General features: G+C 39.9%; 1 protein-coding gene across 4 annotated transcripts; it reads left to right on the forward strand.

The window, feature by feature from the left end:
- The first annotated feature begins 15,914 nt into the window (after nucleotides 1–15,914).
- LOC145626894 (translationally-controlled tumor protein homolog) lies at nucleotides 15,915–18,466 on the forward strand. Of its 4 annotated transcripts, XR_014111143.1 has the most exons (5): nucleotides 15,915–16,148; nucleotides 16,421–16,504; nucleotides 16,848–16,921; nucleotides 17,025–17,084; nucleotides 18,412–18,466. XR_014111143.1 is itself a non-coding variant. In XM_081679358.1 (4 exons), exons 1-4 carry the CDS (start codon nucleotides 16,133–16,135, stop codon nucleotides 17,106–17,108), a joined length of 225 nt encoding a protein of 74 aa, XP_081535484.1. In that variant the 5' UTR covers nucleotides 15,915–16,132; the 3' UTR covers nucleotides 17,109–18,404. The 4 variants fall into 4 exon arrangements, 1 of the variants encoding a protein (XP_081535484.1); XR_014111142.1 differs by lacking the exon at nucleotides 18,412–18,466 and having other exon boundaries at nucleotides 16,365–16,504; nucleotides 17,025–18,404; XR_014111141.1 differs by lacking the exon at nucleotides 18,412–18,466 and having other exon boundaries at nucleotides 17,025–18,404.
- Nucleotides 18,467–27,658: the final 9,192 nt, after the last annotated feature.

The raw sequence follows: 27,658 nt of genomic DNA on the forward strand, positions 1-27,658 counted from the left end.
ACCAAAGAGACAATGAGAGCCATGCTAGCACAAGAAGTAGAAGGCAAAGAAAATGTGATCTACTATCTAAGCAAAAAGATGCTCGAGTATGAAGCACGCTATACAGCACTTGAGAAATTGTGCCTCGCATAATTGTGGGCCACAACCAAGTTAAGACATTACATGCTCGTGCATACAATCTTTGTAGTTTCCCGATTAGATCAACTCAAGTATTTATTCAAAAAATCTACACTCAATGGGCGCATATCAAGATGGATAGTCAACTTAGCCCAGTTCCATGTAAGGTTCATCCCATAAAAAGCTATCAAAGGATCTGTGGTTTCGGATTTTCTAACAGACTTTCCAATAGAAGAATCGACGCCAATACATGATAATGAATTTCTAGACGAAGACTTGATGGTCACCGAAGATGATACTTGGACCTTATAATTCGACGGAGCCACAAACCAAAAGAGATGTGGCGTTGGAGTATTACTAGTATCGCCTAAAGAAGAGCATGTTCCAATCTCCATAAAGCTTGATTTCGACGTTACCAACAACGCTGCTGAATACGAAGCATGTGTGGTAGGCCTCGAAACATATTTGGCATTGGGAGTGAAAAAATTACGAATATTTGGAGACTCTTCATTGATCATCAATCAAATCTCTAAAAGATGGAAAGTAAGGAGCGAAAGCCTAGCCCCTTACCAAACTTATTTGGAAACTCTCATTAATTAGTTAGAGAAGGTGGAATACACATATCTACCTAAATAAGAAAATCAATTTGCTGATGCCTTGGCAAGACTAGCCTCAATGGTTAGGATTCCTACGGAAATCGAGCAAATGCCTCTAACTATAGAAAAAAGGCATAAACCGGCTTATATTCAAGCTACAGAAGATGATGAAGTGATCAAAGAAGAAGACGAACTGTGGTATACTGATATACTCAACTATGTCACCAAAGGAGAATACCCTCCCCATGCCGACAAAAGAGCAAAACGAGCATTAAGGCTCTTGGCTTCCCAATACGTACTCACAGACAACGAGTTACACAAAAGGGTACCTAAGGGTTGAGCTCTCTTATGTGTAAGGAAAAAAGGATGCTCAAAGAGTAATGAGGATAGTCCACGAAGGAATTTGTGGAACTCACGTAAATGGCAAAACGCTAGTCCAAAAGATAATGCGAGAATGATACTATTGGACTACCATGAATAGGGGTTGCCATCAATACGTAAAAAGATGCCCTAAGTGTCAAATCTACGCTAATTTACAACATGTTCCTCCATCTCTACTCTACACCTACACTTCGCCATGGCCATTCTCTACATGGGGTATTAATATCACTGGCAAAATCACTCCCCCGGGAACAGGAGGTCATGAATACATTTTAGTGGCAATTGATTACTTCACAAAGTGGGTTGAAGTAAAATCATACGCTAAACTCACTGCAAAATATGTAGCACTCTTTATCGAAAGAAATATTATTTTTCAATATGGAGTCCCACATGAAATGATAAGTGACAATGGAACTCACTTTCAGGCCGAGTGTGAAGATTTGATACAAAAATATGGTATCCAACATCATCATTCTTCTCCTTATAGACCTCGGGTAAATGGAGTAGTCAAAGCGGCCAATAAAAATTTAAAGACTATCATCGAGAAAATGACGGAGAATTTCAAGGATTGGCCTGACAAACTTCATTTCGCATTGTGGGGTTATCGCACGTCAATTCGCACATCAACAGGAAATACGCCATTTTCTTTGGTTAATGGAATGGATGTCGTACAATCTGTAGAGCTAGAGATTCCATCTCTACGCATCGCATTAGAGAGCAAACTCGATGAAGTTGAATGGACTAGGGCGAGATATGAGAAGCTAATTCTACTTGATGAAAAACGACTAGAAGCTCTACATCATACTCAATGCTATCAAACTCGTATGGCTAGGCGTTTTAATAAGAAGGTCAAGACAAGAAACATCATAGTAGGAGATTTGGTGTTAAAAGCATTAAAGAAAAATGTTTTAGATCCAAGGGGAAAATTCAGACCTAATTGGTCTGGACCCTACATTGTCAAAACAATCCTGTCAGGAGGTGCAGCAAAATTAACTGACATGGATGGAAATGAGTCCTCGAACATGACAAATCTTGACCAACTTAAAAAATACTACCCATAATCACTTAAGTAGGACACTCAAGAGAGCTACGTTTGGCCTGATTCCTTGAGAAAGGATACGTAGGCAATCCCTTAAGGGTGCGGCCACTTTATTTTTTTTTAAAACTTCGCATCCCACACTTAATGAAAAAAATTCAACAGAAGATCGACGAAACATCGGCGTCACAGAAAAAAAAATCTGGCGCCAGCCAATGAACCTTAGCGCCAGACGATAACCTCTGTCGCCTGACGCCGGACTGCCGCAGCTGGCGCCAGTCATAAAATCGCGACGCCAATTTTCTGTACAGTATCTAGGAATATTTCGGTGTTTTTCGGAAAATTTTCGACTTCCGTACCCAAAAAAAATTCTGGAAATTAAATTTTCGGTTTTCATTGCTTTAATAAATTAAATTTAAAGGAGATAATTTAATTAAAAAAGCTGGAATTTCATTATTAAACTAACAATTACATTATTGATGGAATTTAAATAAAGCTTAAATAAATTAACTTTGAATTTAAAACTAAGTCTAATAATTGAAAGTTAAGCAATGCTTTAATTTTTTTTCTCATTCTTTGCTATCTTCCAATTCTTATCTGCCTCCTCTTCCTCACCCATAAATTTACCTAGTAGGCATCCTTTAGAGGACCTACATTCAATTTTTGAGTAAATAGTCTCCCCCTTAGCTAGGACCCCATGTTTCTTCTCTACCCAAGCCTTCTTCTCTGTAGTGTCAACTTTCCTTTTTCCTTTATCCTTCGTAGAGATTTTCTTTTTAGGCATCGTAGGTGTTTTGAACTCAACTCTTTCACCCAAGCACTCCTTAATAGGAATCACTTTGTCACCTAGACAACTCTTCACATCAGGTTTACTCTGATTTTTCTTCATGTCCTTTGAAGGTTTCTTCAGAAGCCACTTCTTCACATCATTGGGCAAGGAAGGATGAACCTTTTGGGTAATCACTTCCCATAAAGGTCTAGCGCTCCAATAAGTATCAAATTTGTCTACTTCTTGAAAGACAGAAAATTCATAGAGATGACGAAGATCCCCAGAAGGAATTGTTTGAAGTAGGCCGTAATGTCTTTTTACCCTATAGGGATAATAAAAAGTAATTCAGGACAAGCTTGGAAGACGGCAGAAAGGTTGCTTGTTGACACCAACCATCTTTTCTATTTTCCACTAAGGGATGACCCAATTGATGGCAAAATTGTAAGATTCGACCTTGTTCCATTCATGGCGCCCCATCTTGGAGAAGCGTTTCTTCCTTCTCACAAAGTAGGTTGGAGTGTACTTTTCAATATTGTCTGGAGGACTAATTAGTTATAGAGATTCCATTAGCCACATATGTAAAGAAATTCAATGCAAATAAATTAATATTACTATACAAAAATATGTTTTTAATTTCTATAATTAAAAATATTATTTTTCTACCTGTAATAAAATTGGAGAGCCCTAAAAAGACGCTTTTGGATAATTCTTTAAATCGTCAAGACTAAGCATAGTCTCTTCTACTATTAATGGCATTGGATTTCTCCCAGATTCAATTTTCTCCAAAACTGTTCATATAATTGCTTGACCCTCATTAGTTCTACCACTAGTGAGAAGATATTGATTAAGCATGCAAAAAAGAAATGCCCTTCTTCTATAAACACGAAAAGACTCAGAATAAGGTCTATCAAAATAATGGCGAGCAAATTCTTTCAAATTAACTATGCTACCATCTACTATTTTTGTTAGATCTTTGTCTTTTAAATTAAAGAAGCGCTCAAAATCCTTATAATAATATTCGTTTATTCTAGGGATTACTACAAGATCTAATGCAGGGAAGCCTAAGATAGCACCGAATTTATCCGGCAAAGGGCTAATTTCATCATACCCAAATCTAAAACAATGAGTATCAACATCACAATATTCTAGGGCGGTATGAATAAAGTCTACATCAAGATCTACCCCTTTCACACCATAAATACCACCCATATGAAACACATCTAACTCTATTCTCTCCTTGGCAGTTAAAGACCGACACCATTCATGAGTGAAGTTGGTAAAACTTTTAGAGACTAGAGACATGATTATTATTTTTTCAAAAGCTAAAAATATATTTAACCTGTTGAAATTATGAAGAAAATCGGCTGGGCAGGGGGCTATTTATGCACAAAATCGGCGCAGTTTTAATCCGGTAAGGATTCGAAGTCAGCGCTCATCAACGCCAGACCCCAGACATTGGCGCCTGACGCTAGAGCCTGCTGCCAAACGCTAAGGTTAGCGCCTTGCGCTAACCCCAAACGCGTGGCGCCAGGTGGCGCTAACGTATATTATCATATGAGCTTTCCAAAACCGCGTTTTTTGGCCTGATTTGAGTCTAACCAATGACTTTACGGTCTTTTATTCTTTTTTTATACCTTTTTTCTAAATTATTTTTCCCTTCTTCTTAATTAATATATCCATTATATTAATTATATTATTTTTTTGTTCTATTTAAACTTAACTTTTAAGTTTTTATAGATCCAATATTTTATACTTTTATTTTTTCATTTTTTCTTTTTGGGCGAGAAAGTCAGATACCCTCCATCAATAATAAAAATGACGGAATTTTTGCGCAAAATTAATTTTCACAATTCTTTGCACACACAAACACGCACATAAAAAATTAAAAGTGAAAAAGTGAAAAATAATAAATAAAAACTGAATAAACTCATAGTAATATGTATATACAAGCATGTCTAAATAATGAGTCTAAATAAAGGCAAAGTTCTATACAAAGTCAAAAAAAGAAAGCATAGGAATAAAAAACGGCGCCGGGGGACGTACACCTATCATCTCATAAAATTGCACCGTACGAGGAGTAACCTCTTCACTAGCTCCAGCTCCAGCTCCGGTCTCCTCGAGGGGTGGAAAACTCAGCACAGAACCCGTCCACCTAGGATCAACCTGAGGCTGAGGCTGCGGAGGCTGCTGCGATGACAAGACGACCTCGTACATCCCACCACCTCTAAGAGCCTCGGTGCGAGCAGCCTCAGAACGACCACCCCGACCGCCCGAACCAGTACGGCGACGTCTCGAGCTACACCTCACCGGCTCCCTCCGCACCTCAGGTCTCGTACGGGAACGAGAAGGAATGGGTTGTCCCTGAAAAAGAAACTAAAATCATAAACAAGCAAAATATAAGTAGTAATGCAAAAATAAGAAGCGAAAACTACCTCCTGAACGGCGTCGTCGCGACGACATATAGCCACGTTCCTCATTCGAACGAGCTGGCTCCGGAAGGCATCTATGCACAGTGCCATCGCCGTGACCACCTCGCGCGAGAACTGTCAAAGAAGTAAAGTCAGTAATGATGCATAACATATATGGACAAAATTCGCAAATAAATTAGCTTACCCGAGACTGGTGACGAGGCATCGACCGCTCCACGAAGCGCTCACCCTCGGGAGCCGGAGGAATCATCTACTCAATCGGCCCGTATGTCCCCTGTTAGTGGATGGACATACGAGGTGGCACGAACTCAGTAGGTCCACCCTGACAGAAGCAAATCAAAGTCAGTAAAGCATTACTTGGGGGCTACTTAACGAAAAGAAAAAGTTGAAGATCATACCGCCACCTCCTCAACTACTACAGGAACTGGAGCTAACAACGGTAGTAGCTCCTCCTCATAGCATCGCCCAGGGATCGTATAGATCGCCAAGGAGTACCAGCTTTCTCTTACATGCTCACCAACCTCGCGGCGTTGAACATGTGACGCGGTGGTGGAGCAGGAACGACAAAAGTGTCCGAGGAGTGCTGAATAGCAACCCTCTCTCCAAGATACGCGATCGCTCCATATGTCCCCAAGAAGTAGTGACGCTCAGCAGTATACTGCGCAGCTAGCCCGGGGACAACCAGGCCGACCCACGGCAGGTACAACACGTCAAGCTCTTGCAAAGAATGCCTATCAAATAAGAATCTATCGAAGGTATTACAAAGTATTCAAATATATAAAGGAACCATACCGAGATGATCCAATCTTTAACGTAAGCAGTAGACATCCCAGCACGGCGGCTTCCCCTGGAAGCACTAACTGGAAACCTGCACGGCGATGTTCTCGCCGGCGCAACCGAGAGAAAGTACACGTAGAACCAGATCTATAAAAGGCAAAAAATTATTAGCAAGTGCTAATCAAAGCTTAGAGCTAAACTTTATGGGAGATAACGTATACCTCTACGACCCTCCAAAAGCCGGATAGAGCAACGTTCCCCGTAAAGGACCGGTGTCGACACGAGTCTTGTAACGCTCGGACGAAGTCAGCATAGGCCAAGCTGGGCCAGTCATAGGTCTCGATCAAATGCAGATCACGGACTACAGGTAGGTAGTAAAGCAGCACTCTATTACCCTTGTCAGGGGAGAACGTCCTTGACAGCAAGATAAGTACAAAGATGCGCACCTGCGGCTCTGGCAATCCTCCAAAAGCCGGATAGAGCGACGTTCCCCGTAAATGATTGGTGTCGCCACGAGTCTCGTAACGCTCGGACGAAGTCATCATAGGCCAAGCTGGCCCAGTCATATGTTCCGATCAAATGCAGATCAGGGACTACAGGTAGGTAGTAAAGCAACACTCTATTACCCTTGTCAGAGGAGAACATCCTTGACAACAAGATCAGTACAAAGATGTGCACCCGCTGCTCCCGGGTGGTCGCATCATCATCAAAAGTCACTGGTAGAGTCGAACGACGAATCCCTTCGCACTGAACTAGGTCGACTCCACCTCAGCACGAGCCCGAACATCAATCAGACCCAAGAGCTCCTCGACCTTAGGAGAAAAGACGCTGATCTCGTTCTGAAACGGCAGCGCAACAGAGCTAAACTCTAATCCCGTAATGAGACTGAAGTCGGTCGGGGTAACCATCATCTCACCCCAAGGAAAGTGGAAAGTGTTGGTGGTGTCCTAAAAGAACTCCACCAAAGCACAAACCACGTGATGACCCCCGCTAGAGGATATCATAGCCTCCTAGGTCTCAAAAAGCGCAACCAGTCCGCTAGACTCCCGGAGAAGTCTTGCCTCTCCGTCATTGCCGATGTACATCTTGTACAGGTCGCCCAAAGTGTCGCAACCTGAACCATGGCAGCGCATCCTACCAACCGTGATTCCCCGTCGCACCCTCTCAGAAATGTGGTGGACGGGAGACAAGTACAGAGTCTGCTCATTCCACTCAGGAAGTCGGCCGGGAGAAGTGGACGGGTCAGTGTCATCCTCTACGGGCTCGTGCTCCCGTCGAACGTCCCGGGACCGTGAACCCGAACCTCGCTGTCTAGCCATTCTAAATTGTGCAGAATTATCATAAATTAAGGTTCTATAGTATCTAAGGTTCGCCTAGCCGCATGATACTATGTTCGCAAAATATAGAGTACGTAGTACTAAAACAGAGCACAAATTCAAATTGAGCATACATGGCATTTTTCAATCATTCAAACAATTTCTTGCAATATTATAGTAATTATTGTGACAAATTGGACAAGAACTGCTAGCAAAAAACGTCAAGAACAAGCCACATTGTCTTCCCGACCTTAAGAGGTCCAACAATGGTGGTTTGTTCGTTTCTTTACCAAATTGAGTCAAACAAGTCTCAAACTACTCCCTAGGCAATATATAAACATAATCAAGCAATTTCATGGCATAAAATTTGACAAACGAAGATTATCAAGCAGTTTAAGTTTCGAATTTTCAAGAAATTCGTGAACAAACATGTGAAAAATTCATTAAAACCGGAGTGAGTTTGATGAAAACTTACATAGATCAGGATAAAGGATGGAATAAGATTTGATTTGCAACAAATTTGAGCGAATTTGGTTGAGAAACGAGCAAGAACGAGTGAATTGAAGTTCTAAGCGAATTCTCGAGCAAGAAACGAGCAGCACCAGCGGAAATTAAGAAGAGAAGGGTATTTATGGAAAACCCAATTCTAGCGCCAAGCGAAAGGCCTTGGCTTCATTCGATAAGGCTTAGCGCCTGGCGGTAGTACCAACGTCTAGCGCTACAGCCAAATATGCGGCGCTAGCATTATATCAGCGGCGACATAACGCCCAGCCACTCAGTGTGGTTGTTCCAACCTCATGTAATTGATTTTGGTTTCCTTGGTACGCCAGTTAGCCCCTCTAAGTAATTTTACATGATTTAGTAATTGGCTTGATTACATAGAGTGATCGACCTGATGAATGATCGTCTCACTTAGCTTAAAGCGCCTAAGCATTGGCTCATCGCAAAGCACCGACATACTAGTTCATGAACAATAAAAGGCACCGACATATTAATTCATTCAGCAAAAAGCACCAACATAATGGTTCATATAGTTGGGCACCGACATACAGGTTCAAAAGCAGCAGAAGCGCCGACGTACAGGCATAGCGGAAGCAAAGCTCAAGCGAGCTTTTCAAGAACGACAAGCGTAGGTCTTTGGTAATTTTCCTTGGAATATTATCGCCACAAATGAGGATAGCTTCAAGCAAGGATATCTTTGGCAGCGTTCCCTGGCTTGCGGAGAGTTGTGACAAACAACTAAAGGTGATTTCATGCGAAGTTGTCTTCGATCGAGTTCCCTAGCTTGCGGAAGATGGTCACAAAATGTTAGAAGGTCGTTCAAGCGAAGCAATCTTCGATGGGGTTCTCTAGCTTGCAGAAGTCTATCATGGCGGAATTGGAGGCAGTTACAAGCGTAGTAGTCTTCAAGCGGCATTCTCTAGCTTGAAGGAGGTCGTCAAAGATACAGAAATACAGCGATGCGGAAGCAAAACGGTTACTTTCAGAGACGTGTGCGCGACGGTGCAAGATACGCATTTCTTAACTCTTTTATTTGTTTAACTAACGCTAGTTTGCAGGTATCGACGTTACAAAGTGATTTAGGATCGCCGAACGTTATGAATCATTCTCCGTCCTTATCGATACTTTGACTTTTGTTTTCGAAACTTGTGTTTCTCCAAACTCAGCCAAAGTGGGGGCTTATGTAGACACCCATTTGTGTCTCCCCAAAACAAAACCCGATGATGAGTACCTTTCACGTAGAATAATAATCGAATGAAGTAAAAGTGTGGAAAGTTTAGTGTTGCGGATAGTTTTAATTTCTTTTCTTTTCTTTCTGTTTTTGAAAATCTATTTTAAGAAAACATCCAATAAATTTGTTTTGGTTAATAGAAAGGTCCAATAATGGTGTAGTTGGATGGGATTTGAAAAGAGCTTTCCAACGATATATTATAAGCCCAATTCCGATGAATAATGAGAAAGTTATGGCCAAATTATTAAACTGGGCCCGGTTTGAGCCTTGTATGCGGCCCAATGATCTAGAGGAGGGCCTAATATGGATTTATCATTCCTAATGCAATTAGGAATGGTTTTAGTCTTCTAGATTCTTCTTGAAGGTTCTTTTCATTCCTAATTAAATAAGCATTGATAAATAGACTTTTGTTGACTTTTTGGAGTTTTAATCAGAACAAAAGAGTGTTTTTAAGGAATATAAGATTTTATCCTCCGGTACGGTTAACTTTTATCTGAATTTAGAATACGCATAAAAAAATTTATTAGCGACTAACGCCAGTCATTAGCGCCTGGCGCTAATGGTAAGCGCTTGGCGCTAACTTTGTTTTTTCATGTCGAAACTCTTATTTGTTTTTTTATCTTTTTGGATGATTTTCTTTATAAATAGCCTCCTAGAAACTCCGTTTTCAATCATCTACAATCATCAAATCTTATGAATTCTCTAATTCCCTTCTCCCTCAAATCTTATTCTCTCTCTCTCTTTTCTAAACCAACTTTTATACAAAATTCTACATTCACAAGATCAAGAAACACCTAGCATTGTTCGAAGTTGCCTTCGCCCGAAAAGTGAAAGGTTTTAATTTCTGAGGGTTTGGTCCCAAATCTCTATTTCAATTATTCAACTTAATTATTTAATTATTATTTTCCGGCCTTGAAGTTACTAATGCGTGTATTTTGTTATTAGAAAGAGATACGAGGCATCAAAGTAAGTGCTTTAATGGTTTTTATTGATATTATGATGTAGAAATCATGCTTAGATTGTTATTATGATTCCTAGCGTCATGTTAGGGTGTTTTGATCTTCCTAGTATCATGATTAGGGTAACAACTAAAAAATGCTAATATCAAGTATGATTTAAAGTATGATGCCTTTTATTTTCTTCCTAATATTTATGATTGTTGGTATCATGATAGGGTTAAAGATTTGATCTTTATTGTTTAGTGACATGCTAGGGTTTGTTATTAATCTTGTTAGTATCATGCCTAGGATCTTGCTATTATTATGCTTTAACATGAATATTATGATTGTTATTATGATGATTATTTTTATTGTTATTATGTATCTTGATATTTATTGTATTGCTTGATCACACCTTTTATGCATAAAGGGAATTTGTACTTGTAATCACGCTTAGTAAGATAATTAATAATCTTGTTTAGGTTTTAATTTGATTATAATTCAAGTGATCGCCAATAATAGTTTATTTGTGCATTAATATTCAATCAACATAGATTAAACAGGTTTAGGGTAATCCTATTGATTGCATGTTAGTCAGAAAGCGTACATGAATACGATCAGAATAAAGTAGAGGCCTATTATTAGGGCAGGTTCAATCTCCTTTAGGTTGGATTTGTACCTTCATCCCCAAACTACCAGTCAAGGTTCCAGACCTATTGGAGTTGACGATCTCTTGGATCGTTAAGGGGTGTAACCTTCACCTCGTGAACGGTTTACAAGTTCCTAAAACATGTTGGCGACTCTTTTGCTTTATTATCTTTCCCTTTGGACGCCACTGTACTTTAGTGTATGATCACAGTGGGGTTCAAGTTTGGGGTGATGCTTGAAATATTCCCTACAATACGCAAAATTCAAATTGAAAAAATTCAAAAACAAAAACATATATAAACAACTTACTAAGTTGGATTACTTCATTAATATTGAAAAAAGGCACAAAGGCCAGAATAATTGTTAACCGGAATCACATCCGCTGAGGAAGCAAAAGAAACAAATTTTTTACCCAACTCCACAATTGGTAAAAATACAATATTACTCGGCATACAAGCCGGAAAATAAAGAAGTTGGCATACTGCCGCTGAAATTGGGGAAGCTAATTCAAGGCTGAGGGGGAAGATGCTGCTCCGGCTGGTTCTGACCGGCTAGGAGGGCCTCTGATTGGTCGTCAGCCACTTTGAGGCTGGCTGCCTTCATTTTGTTCTTCCTCCTCCGGCTCCTCATCATCTGAGACTTCATATCCCAGCTTTACAGCCCAATCTTTGATGCGAGGCGGAGCTACCTCTCCCAGCACTTGGGCATCATACATGACAAGGGAATAAACGCGTCGTCAATTGTCTATCCCTAGATCAAATACAATTTATACAACCTAAACAAACCTAATACGAGTATAAGGCAAGCATAGGGGTCGAACCACAGAGAACGGTAAACACCACCAAATGTTATCAACAATTAAGCTAGTCCGGAATAGGGGATAAATGAACTAAAGTAAAAAAATGCTAAAACAAGAAATAAAACATTAAGGGAAATGGTTTAGGTATAGCATTCACTTGAACATAAACAAAGGCATAAAAATTGAATTAATTATGAACTAAACATGCTCGAATATCGAAATTAAGAATCCAATCTAGCCGCCTTCCGGGGTCAATTGGCTTCTCCTAACATAGCCTCTATGCTTCCACATTAGAACCATATACTAGGAGGTACTATTAAATAACAATCGATAGTAATGAACCTTAACTAAGTCAACTTCCGTTTCTTGTTAGCAAAGATTCACCTTTAATCAACCAACAATGTGCACTTGCAAGAAGATTAAAGAATATCAAGCATATAAAGACTTTAATCACAAATAAATCAATTCTAAGCCCTAGAACATGCTCAAGGTCCAACTACACCACAACCATCCCCTTAATGGGGAAATTACTCACTAATCATGATAATAACAAGATTGATCAACAAATAATCAAGAATCAACATGATCAACAAGCAATACCAACAACTAAAATAATTATCAAAATAAACAAATAAAAATAGAGGAGAGAGAGTAAGAAATTGCTCATTAATTGAAGATGAAGGTCTACAAAGGATTGAACAAGCTCCTTCTTCAAAATCCAAGTTCATTAATGAAGAAAATCTCACTTTCTCTCTCTACCAAAGAAGACTAATCCTAACCTAACCTAAAACTAATTAGAGAGTTGAATAGATAGTTATTCCCCCCCAAACGTTCTAAAAAAAAGGGACTTATATAGTCCGTACAGAGTCAGCTGAGAAAAGGAGAGGTCCGACCGAACAAATGGGAAGGTTCGGCCGGACTACAGGGTAGGTTCGGCCGAACCATGGGTAGGTTCGGTCGAACTACCGGCTAGGTTCGGTCGAACCATGGGTAGGTTCGGTCGAACCTCCCTGATCCTGGTCTGGTGGAACTCCTGTGGTTCGGCCACTCCTGCAAAACTGCCAATTTTCATCTTGCCCCTGCCTCGAAGTTCGGCCGAACCACTGAGCAGGTTCGGCCACACCTTGGTTCGGCCACACCATCAGGAGGTTCGGCCGAACCTCTTCTGAATCATGCTTCCTCTAGCTTCCTTTGAGCTTAGCTTCCTCCTCTTGAAAATCTCGATGGTTCCTACAAAGCATAAGCATGAAAACCACAATAAGAACAAAGCGGGAAGACTAAGAAAAGGGAGGATAAAGGAGAAAGAAAAGAGAAAGCAAAGCTAAGTAAAAATGCTTAGAAAGAGGGCCAAATAAGTGCAAACGAGGGGAGAATCCTTAGAGAAAAAGGATAAAAGAGTGGCATAAATGCCACTCGTCAAAATAAAGAACGAAATATAACAAATCAAAAGCAAATAAAATACGAAAATAGACTAATTCTAATAAAAACTACGAAAAGAACTAAAACACGACAAAATTACCAAAATAAACAAGAAGCTTTATTACAGAGAAAACAAGAGAAAGAAATGAAAATAAGATAAAATAAACACGAAAATGACTCTAAAACTACTCCCTAAGAGTGACATAAATGTCACTCATCAATACACCGCAGTGGCGTAATCATACCTAAGTTTGTAGACTTCAAAGTGTACATCCGGGTAGAGGAGCCCCCATGCTATCTTAAAGCACGCTGCCTTATCCCGCTCATTCTCTTCCATCAGCCGCTTCGGGTCCTGGGCGATCTTATCCGACTACTTGTTCCGCAAATTGGTGATCTCCACCCCCAGTCGGGAGACGTCTGCCCGGAGTTATGTGTTCTCCTTGTCATCATCCTCTAATGTCTTGAGTTCAGATTGAGCATCCTTTAGTATAAGTTCAAGGTCATTAGCCCGGTTGGTGGCTTCATCATTATCAATCGTCAAGCTCCGGATCAGCTCATCCTGTTTCAACTCTACTTCTTTAATCTCTAAATCACACATATAATTAGCATATTCAGCAGAGTTGAGGTTTTCAAGAGCCCTCTGTTTGGCGTCATTTACCTCTTCTCTGCGAGAGCAGCTTCTTTGCGCAGCAGCGCTGCTGACTTATCCGGAGTTTTGGCTGGGTCAACCATTTTCAAGGCGTCGGCTGCAAGAAGAAAATTGAAGTTAGAAAAAATCATGAAAAGTTTGTAGTACAAAATAAAAATTACAGACATGCCGGATGCAAGTGGATCTACCCTTGGGAAACATGGGACTTAACCCACAAGCGGACAGAAAGCATTCATCTTTGAAGTAGTCCGGGTGGGGGAACAAGTTTTTTGGAACAATGATGTGTGTCCCATCCCCCATGGGCTTAGTAGTGGTTTCGAAGAAACCCGGCACCATTAATTGCTCCCAGGCCCTAGTAGAGAGTGCTGGGAGGGGGCATTTCCAGCCCATAGGAACCGGTTCCTGATTGTACTGGCGCAGTGTCTGGTTGTGTCTCAAGGTTGGTGAAGAAATTAAATAAAACTTGTCTTTCCACCCTGACCACTTGGACACCCTGTCCAAACTCATCAAATACTGGGGCAAGGTGGAGAGAGTGTACCATGCCCCATGACCGCCTGGTGCCTTGCTCAAATAATGCATTTGAGCGAAGGCGGAGAAGCTGGGAGCTAAGTTCTGGAGCTCGTAGGCGGCAATGTAGCTCAGAATGTTCACCCATGAGTTGGGGGTGAGCTGCCAAACTCCCTGATCATACCCTTTTCAGGATTTTCCTAATCCTAGTATGGAGGGAGAACCGGAGGCCGGCTTCTATTACCGCCTCGTAGCAGACAAAATAATAGTCTGCATTCTCTATCTTATCATCCCATGCAATCACTACATCAGAAGGTGGAATGATAATATCCCACCCCTTTCCAAAGGGGTGATTTTCCTTCAAAGCATTGAAGCCACTTTTTAGCAGGGCAATATCACCCGGAAGCATCCTAATTTTCTTTGGGTTGGGGTTGTCCTAGGCAGTGCCGAGTGTGTGGATTGAGAACTCATTTTATTTCTAAGACAATGTATACAAACAGAAAAAAGAATGTATACAAGTTGGAAAAGAAAAACTAAAAATGGTTCAGGCGTTTACTTTGAAAAATATGAAACCAGCTTCAGACGGCGACCGGGTGTTGCAAGGTTAGCACACGGAAATCCTGAAAACTCTGATGCAGACGGGAGTAGAGAAACTCTCTATAAAAATCTCTTCTTTCTCTCTCTAGAAAAGTAAAATAAAAATGAAGTTAGAGAAAAGGGGGGGGGGGGTAAACCTTTTATATATAGAAGGTAAAAACAGGGGCGTTTCCGTTTGAAATTCAAATTTTACTATCCGTTATTAGGCGTCACGTGACCCCTTTGAGGGGTAAATGTTTAGGTTAAAAATACCCTAGACATGTGGACCAATGAGAGGAGGCCATGTGTCAAGTTCAGGATGGCCCAAGTGGCCCAATACCCTCTAGACACGTGTCCCCACAGATAAGCTTCTGAAATGACGGCCTTCAAGGGCCAAAATCCCAAGAAGGGTCGTAATTCGGCGCAGCCCACTAAAATCTAGGTCAAGTGACCAAGATACGGGCACATCAACAAACGACCCTATAAATAGAGAGAAGTTTCCCCATTTTGGGGACACAATACAATCATTTATTACACCTACTTTTTATCATCAGAGAAACACCTAAGCATGGAATCCAATATGTTCCCCACCTAAATTTCCTAACTCTTTATTCTCTTTCAAGTTACTAACTTGAACGTTGGAGGCGGAGTTCCACCATCTAGAGTCTCCGTTGTTTTTGCAGGTACAACTCAGTCAGACCAATCTTTGTGACGTAACTCTCCCGAGAGACACAAACACCCAAAACATGGTGCCCCTTTGCCTTAGGAAAAAGGTTAAGTATTACACTTACACCTCTCTTCTTCAGAATTCCCATGGTGTTGCATACGGTTCTGAAAAGTGCCATGTGAAATAGAAGGCTGAACATCTAGCCCTGGAGAAGTACTTAAAGGAAAATGAAACGACTTTGAAGGAAAGTGAATGCGAGTTGAAGTAGTGCAGTTTTCTATGTAAGCGTTTGGTTTTCGCCATGTTATCATGTTTGTAATTCACCTTTTTATATATTAATAAAATAAAAGGCGTTTTTACACTAGTAGAAAAATACAAAAAGGCACCGAGCCATGGCCACCGGTTTTTAAAAACCGGTAGGAAAAAAATGGGCGGGACTAGGCTTTTTATAATTGCCACCGGTTCAAACCGAACCGGTGGCATATGTTTTTAAGGCCACCGGTTCAAAACCCGTGGCAATAATAAAAAACAAATTCGCCCCTCTATTTTCTTTCTCTTTCCGCGTTCTCAGCTCTTTCTCTTTCCTCTATCTCGCGTTCTCTCTCTCTCTTCTTCCTCCTCTCTCCTAAAATAGATCTCCCTATTCTCTCTCTCTTACCTCTCTCCACCGTGCCGTAGTCCATTCCTCCCGCTTCCCTCTATTCATGTCCTAGCAACGGCGGCAGTGGCGCTAGGAGCTGATACAAACCCACCTCTCGTCGTTTCCCCCTCGCGAAATGATTTTCCCTGAAGGTTCGTGCGTTTTTCTTCTTTTCTCTGTAAATAATTTCATTATTTTGTGTTTTTTGAGTTTTCATTTTTGTCAAATTTACAATTTCATGTTTTCGAAAACCAAGGGTTTTATGGATTTTGATTTAATTCAATATTACTCCATAAAAATTGTTCAATTCCTTTCTCAATTACATGCAGCTTCGCAATTACTGAATTTTGACAACATTTCATTGTCAGATTTCTTAACACCATATAGATCTGTGTTTTTGTGCTTTCAAATTACTGATGTGAAGTGGAGCGAACCTGGGTACGGGATTTAACTCGGGTATTGAGGCCATGTGAAGGTTGGGTATGGTAATGAGTTTGATGACGATGAGGTAAAGGATGTTTCTTAATAATTTTTCTGCATTTTCGTGATAATCTGACCCTAATTACAGAAAAAATTGAACTTGATATGGGGCTTATCGATTTTGTCTTTGATCATGTATATTTATATAGGTTTTATCGTGAGATTTGATTTATATTTGTGATCAATGTTGAATTTTGGTTTGTCTATAAATCACTAAATTCTTAAGAAATAGATATGTAGGAACTCAAATTCGGTCGAACAATTTAATTTTGAAGTACTGTTTTTTGCTCGTGAGATCTGTCAATATTTTGTGTGTATAGTATTCATTTGATTGTTATCTAATGGATTCATCCGAAACTCGAAATTATTAGGTGTTGAGCTTTTGTCTGACTCATACCCCTACAAGGAACTCTTCAATGGATGCCTTTGGGACGTAGATGGAAAGGTATGAATCTGTACAAATCTTTTCATTTTTTGGAAGATTGTGAATTATGGTTTTTTGGGCTTGCAACTAATTGATGTGGTATTATGTGTTTATCTACTTGCAGTGGACTGTTAAAGGTGGTGTTGATGTCAACATTAGTGCCAACCCTTATGCTGAAAAATGGGTAAACGTCTCATGGAATAAATAGTAATGTCTAAGGGGGTTGTATGAAGATATGTTGAATTCACTCAGATGTTACCAAGCTAAGGATTATGTTCTGAATTTTAAATCTGCTGTTAATGTTCCTTTATTGTCTCTGAATGAGGCTTTGTTTTGTTTGAAATCCTAAATCTGATGCAAGGTCTAAGGGGGTTGTTTTGCTTGAAATAATGATGATGATTTTGCTACTTGGATTTGAAAAAGATCTCGAAAAGATGCAATGTTTTATTGTTTTGGTTGTAATGATGATTTTGCAGCTCGAATTAGATAATATATTAATAGTTGTTGTCGTTAGCTACTTTTTTTCGGGAGCTATATATAGAGTGAGAGGGTGGGAGGTGGAGGTTTGGCTTCTACATAAATTTTTTTCAAACTGATGAATATTGCACTTGTACATTAGCAGTATATGGAATGAAGTGCTCAAATGTGTTATGAGTCTCTTTCAACGTTCTGTCAATTTGGGCCCTGTGATGTCTCTTGAATCTTTATTGCTCATAATGTGCAGTGGACATGTTTAGTTCTGCTTTGAAAAATTGAGTCTGCATGTCTAGCCCAGGTCTCCTTGTTTATTGGCTATTTAAAGATGTGTAGTGGCTGTCCCTTCCAGCCTTCCTGCTTTTTACATAAGAAATCATGAAATTTCTTTTGCCTTTTGTTTAGTTGTTTGTGCATGGATGGAGTTGCTAGTTACTTTCAATATCTAATCTCTTTGAAAGTGCACACCTGTCTTCTGCCCTTTTAATGCATAAATCCTAATGATCTGATATACAGAATTTATCTTATGCATTATGCATATTTTATTTTTAATTATTTTACCCTCAGCTTGTAGATCCTGATGTTTTTAATTACTTTTACAAAATGCATATCCTTGACCTCTTTGAATTTTGATTAATAATTCACTTATTTTATGTTGAAGTTCATGAGATTTGGTAACATTTCCTTTTCTTTGTATATATCTTAGACATGGCTAAATTAGACCTTTCTTGACTACCTTTGAGATGATTTCAATCATATTTTAGAACAAAGTTAATGATAGGTAAATTTAGAGAAGTTAAGTCCATTGAAATAGATTTTTAAAATCAAAAGTTAACATATATGCCTAGATGTATGCTTAGAGTAAACAAATAGATCTTCCAGTTTCTTTTTGTTTTTTTTTTTTTTTGATGAATAATGATTTTCCAGTTTCTAATTTCATGTTTTTGATAATTTCTTAGGCTTTTTGTTTGTTGCTCTGATACTCCGTATCTTGCTTAGGGAAGTATCAATTATTGACAAGTATACTTTTCACACAGGTCAGAAAATGACTGGGATTTTATGCTTGCTCCATTTAGCGATCACCAGATTTAAGGTACCTTAGTGGCTGTATATGTGTCATATTAGTGGTTTTGTATGGATTTATTTCGTGAAATTAATCAGTTTGAACCTTTATAATTATTGATTGTTGCCTCTTTGATTGTTTAAGTTGTTATTATTATGATATTTGGATGAAAAATCTCGATATTTGATGTTGTTTTGTCAATTTGTTGATATAATTTATGTGGGAAAATTTGTCCAGAGCTTATTGTTTTGTCAGAGGAGGTGACAAAAGAGAAAATATACGAAGACTATTGGAAGATTTTATCTATACGCAAGGTTGCTGCTGCCTCGTAAGGCTGTTGCAGCTGCTGCCTCGCCAAGGCTGTTTCATTGGTGTGACTTTGCTTGTATTTAACAGTGACTAGTATTTTTTTTTAAGTTTTTTGGACCAAAATTGTAATATTATAGCCTTTTTTAATTAAAATATGTAAGTATATATATATGTTAGTGTTTATATATCATTTTATGTGAAAAAAAGCAAAAAAAAAAAAAAAAAAAAAAAAAATTTAATTTTGTGGCCATTTTTTCCACCGGTTTTGAACAGAACCGGTGCCAAAAACCCCTTTAAAAAAAGCGGGCATGGGTTTTTGCCGCCGGTTAACCGGTGGCCATAATAAATATTACCACCGGTTAACCGGTGGCAATAATCATTTTTGCCACCAGTTTTGAACCGGTGGCCTTTCTTGGGGTTATTGCCACCCCCCAAATGACCACCGGTTCAAAACCGGTGGCTTAGGGGGGTTTTGAACCGGTGGCCAAATGCTATTTTCGCCTAGTGTTACTATGTCGTTTCTACTATAAACATTGTTCACCATCGTTAATGGAACCAATGATGTTAGCAATCGTTTTTTTCTAATTAAACCAATCATGTTAAGGTTACTACCTTGCACGTTGAGTACTATAGACCGTGGCCTCGTTAATGGAACGTTTTACAACTCTATAATCATCCTTTAGTTATGCATTGGTACAATTACGCTAAAAAAATAGTACCACATATTTCATTAAACCTTAATCCCAATTCCTTGTTATATCAAATTATCATTATGGACCGTTTGATGCACATGTTCTTATTTAGATTATGTCATATGTAGGTATGTTTTGTGGTGAACTGGTAATATATACGGAGTACATGGATCTTAAATATGAAATTCTACTTAATTTAAGAGATAGTTATTAAAAATGTCCGCAAATAAAGTCTGTTTGTTCAAAATAAGCCAATTTAAGATACGAGTATTTAAGAAAAATGTTAACTAAAGGATATATTATGGTAAAAATTTGAATAAAATTTTTTTTCTAAAAAAAAACTGTCCATTAGAACAAAATTGGTTTTAAAAAAACCGTCAATTTTGGTCAGTTTATCACGAAAGAATTTATTCAAAGGTGTTTAAAATAAATTTTCACAGTGGTACCTTACTACATCACGTAAGTGCCATCTACAGATTTGGGTACAATAAATAATACTTTTTTAAATTCCTTACATCAATTTGCACGAAGACAAAGGGAAACTGAATGAGGAAATTGGAGCTGTTATGACATCGTCCCATGATCATATAACTACCTCCTCCCACTCTATATACATGACTTCGATATTATGTAAATCTTCATCTTTGTCATTCCTCTTGCTCTCCATTTTCATAATTTGTACCTTCTCTTATGCCATTTTGTTTTTCCTTTATATAACACCAAAAATGGTGAAACAAAACAAGGGTAAACAGGCAATGGTACAATCAGACACAGAAAAACCAAAATACTCAGAGTTAGAATTCCTTCAGTTCAAAGAGATGATGTTAAGAGAGCAATTAAACGACCATCTATCCATTTGCAAGGGCCTGTAGGGTTAGTTGAATGATGTTTCTAAAGACATTGCTAACTTTCAGAAACAAAAGCCAGAGGGCAACGTCGCACAGAGCGCAAGCGTAAAAAAATCTCCTCTTCGGTTAGGGGCTAGGAAGAGACCCACTTAGGTGGCCAAGACAGCGGCTACGAACAAGGTTTCTGGGCGGGCTGATGCAGCAGGCCATGCACGAGATGGTGATGGTTCTGGATAGGGGCCATCTGTTGTAGGACAGGGTGCAACCGTTGCTAGACAGGGGCCAACTGTTAATAGACAGGGGCTAACAGATGCTAGTGGAGCAAGTGGGGAAGGAGTGCAGGCGCCGGTGGAGGTTGGAGCCCCAAATAGGCCCAGGTAGAGGGTTAGGCAGATAAGAGAGAGGAGCCCAAAAAGGCCCAAAGACGTCATTCCCCATGCACCGTACCATGTCCGTGATCATTAGTCTCTAGAGGTTTCTAGCCAGCAATCCGGTGAATATGGTCACTCAACTTCTGCCATTAAAAAAATCAACAAATGGAAGTTAAGTTGTGTAGGGAATATTTCAAGCATTACCCCTAGCTTGAACTCCACTGTGATCATACATTAAAGTACGGTGGCGTCCAAAAGGAAAAAAGATAGAGTAAAAAAGTCGCCAACAAGTTTTAGGAACTTGTAAACCGTTCACGAGGTGAAGGTTACACCCCTTAACGATCCAAGAGATCATCAACTCCAATAGGTCTTGAACCATGGCTGGTAGTTCGGGGATGAAGTTACAAATCCAACCTAAAAGAGATTGAACCTGCCCTAATAATAGGCCTCTACTTTCTTCTGATCGTATTCATGTGCGCTTTCTGACTAACATGCAATCAATAGGATTAACCCTAAACCTTTTTAACTATGTTAATTGAATATTAATGTACAACTAAACTATTATTGGCGATCACTTGAATTATAATCATATTAACCCTAACAAGATTATTAATTATCTTATTAAGCGTGATTACAAGTACCAATTCCCTTTAAACATGCATAAAAGGCGTGATCAAGCAATAATAAAATATATAAGCATCAAGAAACATAATAAAAAATCAAAACAATTATTATATCAATTAAAATCATAAAAATAATCATGTTAATAATAAAGCATAACAATAATAGCAAGGTCCTAGGCATGATACTAACAAGATTAATAACAAACCCTAGCATGTCACTAAACATTAAAGATCAAATTTATAGCCCTAACATGATACTAACATGAATATTAGGAAAGAACATAAAAGGCATCATACTTTTAATCATACTTCATATAAGAATTTTTAGTTATTACCCTAAACATGATACTAGGAAGATCAAAACACGCTAACATGACACTAGGAATCATAATAACAACCTAGGCATGATTTCTATATCATAATATCAATTAAAAAATTAAAGAACTTACTTGGATGCCTCGTATCTCTTTCTAATAACAAAATACACGTGTTAGTAACTTCAAGGAAAATAATAAACAACAATTAAATTAAATAATTGAAATAAAGATTTGGGACAAAACCCTCATAAATTAAAACCTTTCACGTCTAGGGCGAAGGCAACTTCGAACAATGTTAGGTGTTTCTAGATCTTGTGAATGCGGAATTTTCTATGCAAAAGGGTTGGTTTAGAAAAGAGAGAAAAAAAGCTTTAGCTTCGAGAGTGAAGAGAATTAGAGAATTCTTGAGAATTGATGATTGTAGATGATAATTGTTAATTATCAAAAACGGAGTTTTTAGGAGGCTATTTATAGAGAAAATCAGCTAAAAAGATAGAAAAACAAACCAGAGTTTCGACGTGAATAAACGAAGTTAGCGCTAGCCGCTGACATTAGCGCCAGGCGTTAATTTCTGGCGTTAGGCGCTAATCAATTTATTTACGTGTTTTCTAAATTCAGATAAAATTTAACCATACAGGAGGATAAAATCGTATTTTACTCAAAAACACTCTTTTATTTTGATTAAAATTAAAAAAAGTCAACAAAAGTCAATTTATCAATGCTAATTGAAGACTAAAACCATTCCTAATTGCATTAGGAATGATAAATCCATATTAGGCCCTGCTCTAGATCATTAGGCCGCATATAAGGCTCAAACCGCGCCTAGTTTAGTAATTTGGCCATAACTTCCTCATTATTCATCGAAATTGGGCTTATAATATATCATTGAAAAGCTCTTTTCAAGCCCCATCCAACTAAACCATTATTGGACCCTTGCTATGAACCAAGAAAACTGGATTTGCTGTTTTCTTAAAATAGGTTTTAAAAAACAGAGAGAAAAGAAAAGAAATTAAAACTATCCGCAACACTAGACTTTCCACACTTTCACTTCATTCGATTATGATTCGACGTGAAAGGTACTTATCACCGGTTTTGGTTTTGGGGAGACACAAATGCGTGTCTACAAAAGCCCCCACTTTGACTGAGTATGGAAAAACGCAAGTTTCGAAAACGAATGTCAAAGTATCGATAGGGACGGAGAATGATTCAAAACGTTCTGCGATCCTAAACCATTCTTGTAACGCCGTTACCTGCAAAACTAGCATTAGTTAAATAGATAAGAGAGTTAAGACACGCGTATCTTGCACCGTCGAGCACACGTCTTTGTAGTAACCGATTTGCTGCCGCATTGCTGCATTTCTGTATTTTTTACGACCTCCTGCAAGCTAGAGATTGCCGCCTGAAGACTGCTACGCTTGTAACTGCCTCCAACTCCACTATGATAGACTTCTGCAAGCTAGAGAACCCCATCTAAGATTGCTTCGCTTGAAACCAACTTCTAGCATTTTGTGGCCATCTTCCGCAACCCAGGAAACACGATCGAAGACGATTTCGCTTGAAATCACCTCCAGTTGTTTGTGACAACCCTCCGCAGGCTAGGGAACCCTGCCGAAGATACCCTCGCTTGAAGCTATCCTCATTTGTTGCGATAATATTCCAAGGAAAATTATCAAAGACCCACGCTCGTCGATCTTTAAAAGCTCACTTGAACTTTGCTTCCATTATGCCAGTACGTCGGCGCTTTTGCTACTTTTGAACCTGTATGTCGGTGCCTTTCGCTGAATGAACCAGTATTTTGGTGCCTTGCTGAATGAACCAGTATGTCGGTGCCTTGCTACATGAACTATTATGTCAGTGTTTTGCAATGAGCCAATGCTTAGGCGCTTTAAGCTAAGTAAGACGATCATTCATCAGGTCCATCACTTTAATTGTAATCAAGCCGATTACTAAAATCATGTCAAATTTCTTAGAGGGGCTAACTGGCGTACCAAGGAACCAAAAATATATTGCAAGATGTTGGAATAACCGCACTGAGTGGCTGGACAACCTGTCGCCGCTGATATAATGCTAGCGTCACACATATGGCTTTAGCGCCAGACGCTGGCACTAGCGCGAGGCGCTAAACCTTATCGACTGGCACCAAGGTCTGTCGCTTGGCGCGAGAGTCGGGTTTTCCATAAATACCCTTCACTTCTTCATTTTCGCTGATGTTGCTAGTATTTTCACTCGAGAATCACTCAGAACTTCATTTGGCTCGTTTTTGCTCGTTTCTCAACCGAATTAGCTCAAATTTGTTGCAAATCAAAGCTTATTCCATCCATTTTCCCGATCTATGTAATTTTTCTTCAAACTCACCCCGGTTTTAATGAATTTTGCACATATTTGTTCACGAATTTCTTGAAAATTCGAAACTTAAATTGCTTAATTCTCTTTGTTTATAAAATTTTATGCCATGAATTTGCTTGATTATGTTTATATATTGCCTTGGGAGTAATTTTAAACTTGTTTGACTCAATTTGGTGAAGAAACGAAGAAATCACCATTGTTGGACCTCTTAAGGTTGGGAAGACAATGTGGCTTGTTCTTGACGTTTTTGCTAGCAGTTCTCGTCCAATTTGTCACAATAATTACAATAGTATTGCAAAAAATTATTTGAATGCTTAAAAAATGTCGTATATGCTCAATTTGAATTTGTGCTCTGTTTTAGTACTACGTACTCTGATTTTTTTTTTCGAACATAGTATCATGCGGCTAGGCGAACCTTATATATTATAGAACCTTAGTTTATGATAATTTTTCACAATGTAGCATGGTTAGACAGCGAGGTTCGGTTCACGGTCCCGAGACGTTCGACGGGAGCACGAGCCCGTAGAGGACGATGCTGACCCATTCACTTCTCTCAGCCAACTCCCTGAGTGAGATGAGCGGACTCTGTAATTCTCTTTAGTTCACCACATTTCTGAGAGGGTGCGACGGGGTATCACACTCGGTAGGACACGCTACCATGGTTCAGGTTGCGACACCTTGGGCGACCTGTACAAGATGTACATTGCCAATGACGGAGAGGCGAGACTTCTATGGGAGTCTTGTAGACTAGCTGCGCTTTACGAGACTTCAGAGGCTATGATTGCCTCTAGCGGGAGTCACCATGTGGTTCGTGCTCTGGTGGAGTTCTTTTGGGACACCACCAACACTTTCCATTTTCCTTAGGGTGAGATGATGGTCACCCCGACCGACTTCAGTCTCATTACGGGACTGGAGTTTAGCTCTGTTGCGCTGCCGTTTGACAATGAGACCAGTGTCTTTTCTCCCGAAATCGAGGAGCTCTTGGGTCTGATTGTTGTTTGGGTCGTGCTGAGGTAGAGTCGACCCAAATCAGTGCAAAGGGGATTCGCCGTTCGACTTTAGCAGCGGCTTTTGATGATGATGCGACCACCCGAGAGCAGCGGGTGCGCATCTTCGTACTTATTTTGTTGTCAAGGACGTTCTCCCTTGACAAGGGTAGTAGAGTGCTGCTTTACTACCTGCCTGCAGTCCATGATCTATACTTGATCGGGACTTATGACTGAGCCAGCTTGGCCTATGCTAACTTCATCCGGGCGTTACGAGACTCGTGTCGACACCGGTCCTTCACAGGGGAACGTCGCTCTATCTGGCTTTTGAAGGGTAGTAGAGGTATACTTTATCTCCCATAAAGTTTAGCTCTAAGCTTTGATTAGCACTTGCTGATAATTTTTGCCTTTTGTAGATCTGGTTCTACGAGTACTTTCCCTCGGTTGCGCCGGCGAGACCATCGCCGCGCAGGTTTCCGGTGAGTGCTTCCGGGGGAAGCCGCCTTGCTGGGATGTCCACTGCTTATGTCCAAGACTGGATCATCTCAGTATGGTTCTTTGTATATTTGGGTACTTTGCATTACCTTCGATAGATTCTTATCTGATAGGCGTTCTTTGCGGGAGCCAGCCTTGCTGTACCGGCCATGGGTTGTCTTGGTTGTCCCTGGGCTAGCTGCGCATTATACTGCTGAGCGTCGCTATTTCTTGGAGACATATGGAGCAATCGCGTATCTTGGAGAGAGGGTGGCTGTTCAGCATTCCTCGGACACCTTTGTCGTTCCTGCTCGTCACCGCGTCACATGTTCAACGCCGCGAGGTTGGTGAGCATGTCAGAGAGAGCTGGTACCCCTTGGCAATCTTATACTATCCCATGGCGGTGCTATGAGGAAGAGCTACTGCCGTTATTAGCTCCAATCACTGTACTGGCTGAGGAGGTGGCGGTATAATGTTCCACTTTTACTTTTCGTTAAGTACCCCCCAAGTAATTCTTTACTGACTTTGATTTCCTTTTGTCAGGCTGAACCTACTGAGTTCGTGCCACCTCGTACATCTATTCATTATCAAGGGACATACGGGCCGATTGAGGAGATGATTCCTCCGACTCCTTAGGGGTGAGCGCTTCGTGGAGCGGTCGATCCCTCGCCACCAAACTCGAGTATGCTTAATTATTTGCAAATTTTGTCCATATATGTTATGCGTCTTTACTGACTTTGTTTTCTTAACATTTCTCGCGCGAGGTGGTCACGGCGATGGCACGGTGCAAAGATGCCTTCCAGAGCTAGCTCGTTTGGATGAGGAACGTGGCTACATGTCGTCATGACGACCCCGTCCAGGAGGTAGTTTCCCTTCTTATGTTTTTGCATTACTACTTCTATTTTGCATGTTTCTGATTTTAGTTTCTTTCGCAGGGTCAGTCCATTCCTTCTCGTACTCGTACGACACCTGAGGTGCGGAGGGAGTCGGTAAGGTCTAGCTCGAGACGTCGGCGCACTGGTTCTGGTGGTCGAGGCGGTCGTTCTGAGGCTGCCCGTACCGAGGCGGTAGAGGGCTCAGGCTCTTCATCTGAGGGTGCACATGCTGTGCCGGTAGAGACTACCTCAACTCTTAGAGGTGGTGGGATGCACGAGGTCGGCTCATCATCGCAGCAGCCTCCGCAGCCTCAGCCTCAGGTTGATCTTTGGTGGACGGGTCCTGTGCTGAGTTTTCCACCTCCCGAGGAGATCGGAGCTGGAGCTGGAGCTGGAGCTAGTGGAGAGGTGGTTACTCCTCGTACGGTGCAGTTTTATGAGATGATGGGTGTACGTCCCCCGGCGCCATAATTTGATCCTGTGCCTTTTTTATTTTATTTTGACTTTGTATAGAACTTTGCCTCTATTTGGACTCTTTATTTAGGCATGCTTGTATATACATATTGCTTATGAGTTTATTCAGTATTTATTTATTATTTTTTCATTTTTTAATGTGCATGTTTGTGTGTGCAAAGAATTGTGAAAATTAATTTTGTGCAAAAATTCCGTCATTTTTATTATTGATGGAGGGTATCCGACTTTCTCCCCCAAAAAGAAAAAATGAAAAAATAAAAGTCAAAATATTGGATTTATAAAAACATAGAAGTTAAGTCAAAATAAAATCTGAAAATAATATAATTAATATAATAGTTATATTAATTAAGAAGAAGAAATAAATAAAATTTAAAAAAAAAAGGTGTAAAAAAGAATAAAAGACCGTAAAGTCATTGGTCAGACTCGAATCAGGCCAAAAAGCGCGGTTTTCGGAAAGCTCGTACGATAAGACACGTTAGCGCCACCTAGCGCCACGCGTTTTGGTTTAGCGTCATTTGGCGCCAGGCTCTGGCGTCAGGCGCCAATATTTGGCGTCTGGCGCTGATAAGCGCTGACTCCGAATCCTTCCCGAATTAAAACTGCGCCGATTTTATGTATAAATAGGCCCCTTCCCAGCCGATTTTCTTCATAATTTCAGTAGATTAAATATATTCTTAGCTTTGAAAATAATAGTCATGTCTCTAGTCTCCAAAAGTTTTACCAACTTCACTCATGAATGGTGTCGGTCTCTTACTGCCAAGGAGAGAAAAGAGTTAGATGTGTTTTACATGGGGGATATTTATGGTGTCAAAGGGGTAAATCTTGATTTAGACTTAATTCATACCGCTTTAGAGTATTGGGATGTGGATACTGTTTAGGGTAATTTTACCCCGCCACGTGGTCTAA

This window comes from Chenopodium album, chromosome 4 (assembly GCF_948465745.1).
Source record: "Chenopodium album chromosome 4, dcCheAlbu1.1, whole genome shotgun sequence".
In the NCBI taxonomy this organism is placed as follows: domain Eukaryota; kingdom Viridiplantae; phylum Streptophyta; class Magnoliopsida; order Caryophyllales; family Amaranthaceae; genus Chenopodium; species Chenopodium album.

What these genes read in the sequence shown, in the direction of transcription:
- LOC145626894 (XM_081679358.1), top strand. An exon ending in GGTATTGAGGCCATGTGAAG is followed by an intron (nt 16,472 to 16,847) that starts GTTGGGTATGGT and finishes CGAAATTATTAG; the next exon opens with GTGTTGAGCTTTTGTCTGAC. An exon ending in TTTGGGACGTAGATGGAAAG is followed by an intron (nt 16,922 to 17,024) that starts GTATGAATCTGT and finishes ATCTACTTGCAG; the next exon opens with TGGACTGTTAAAGGTGGTGT.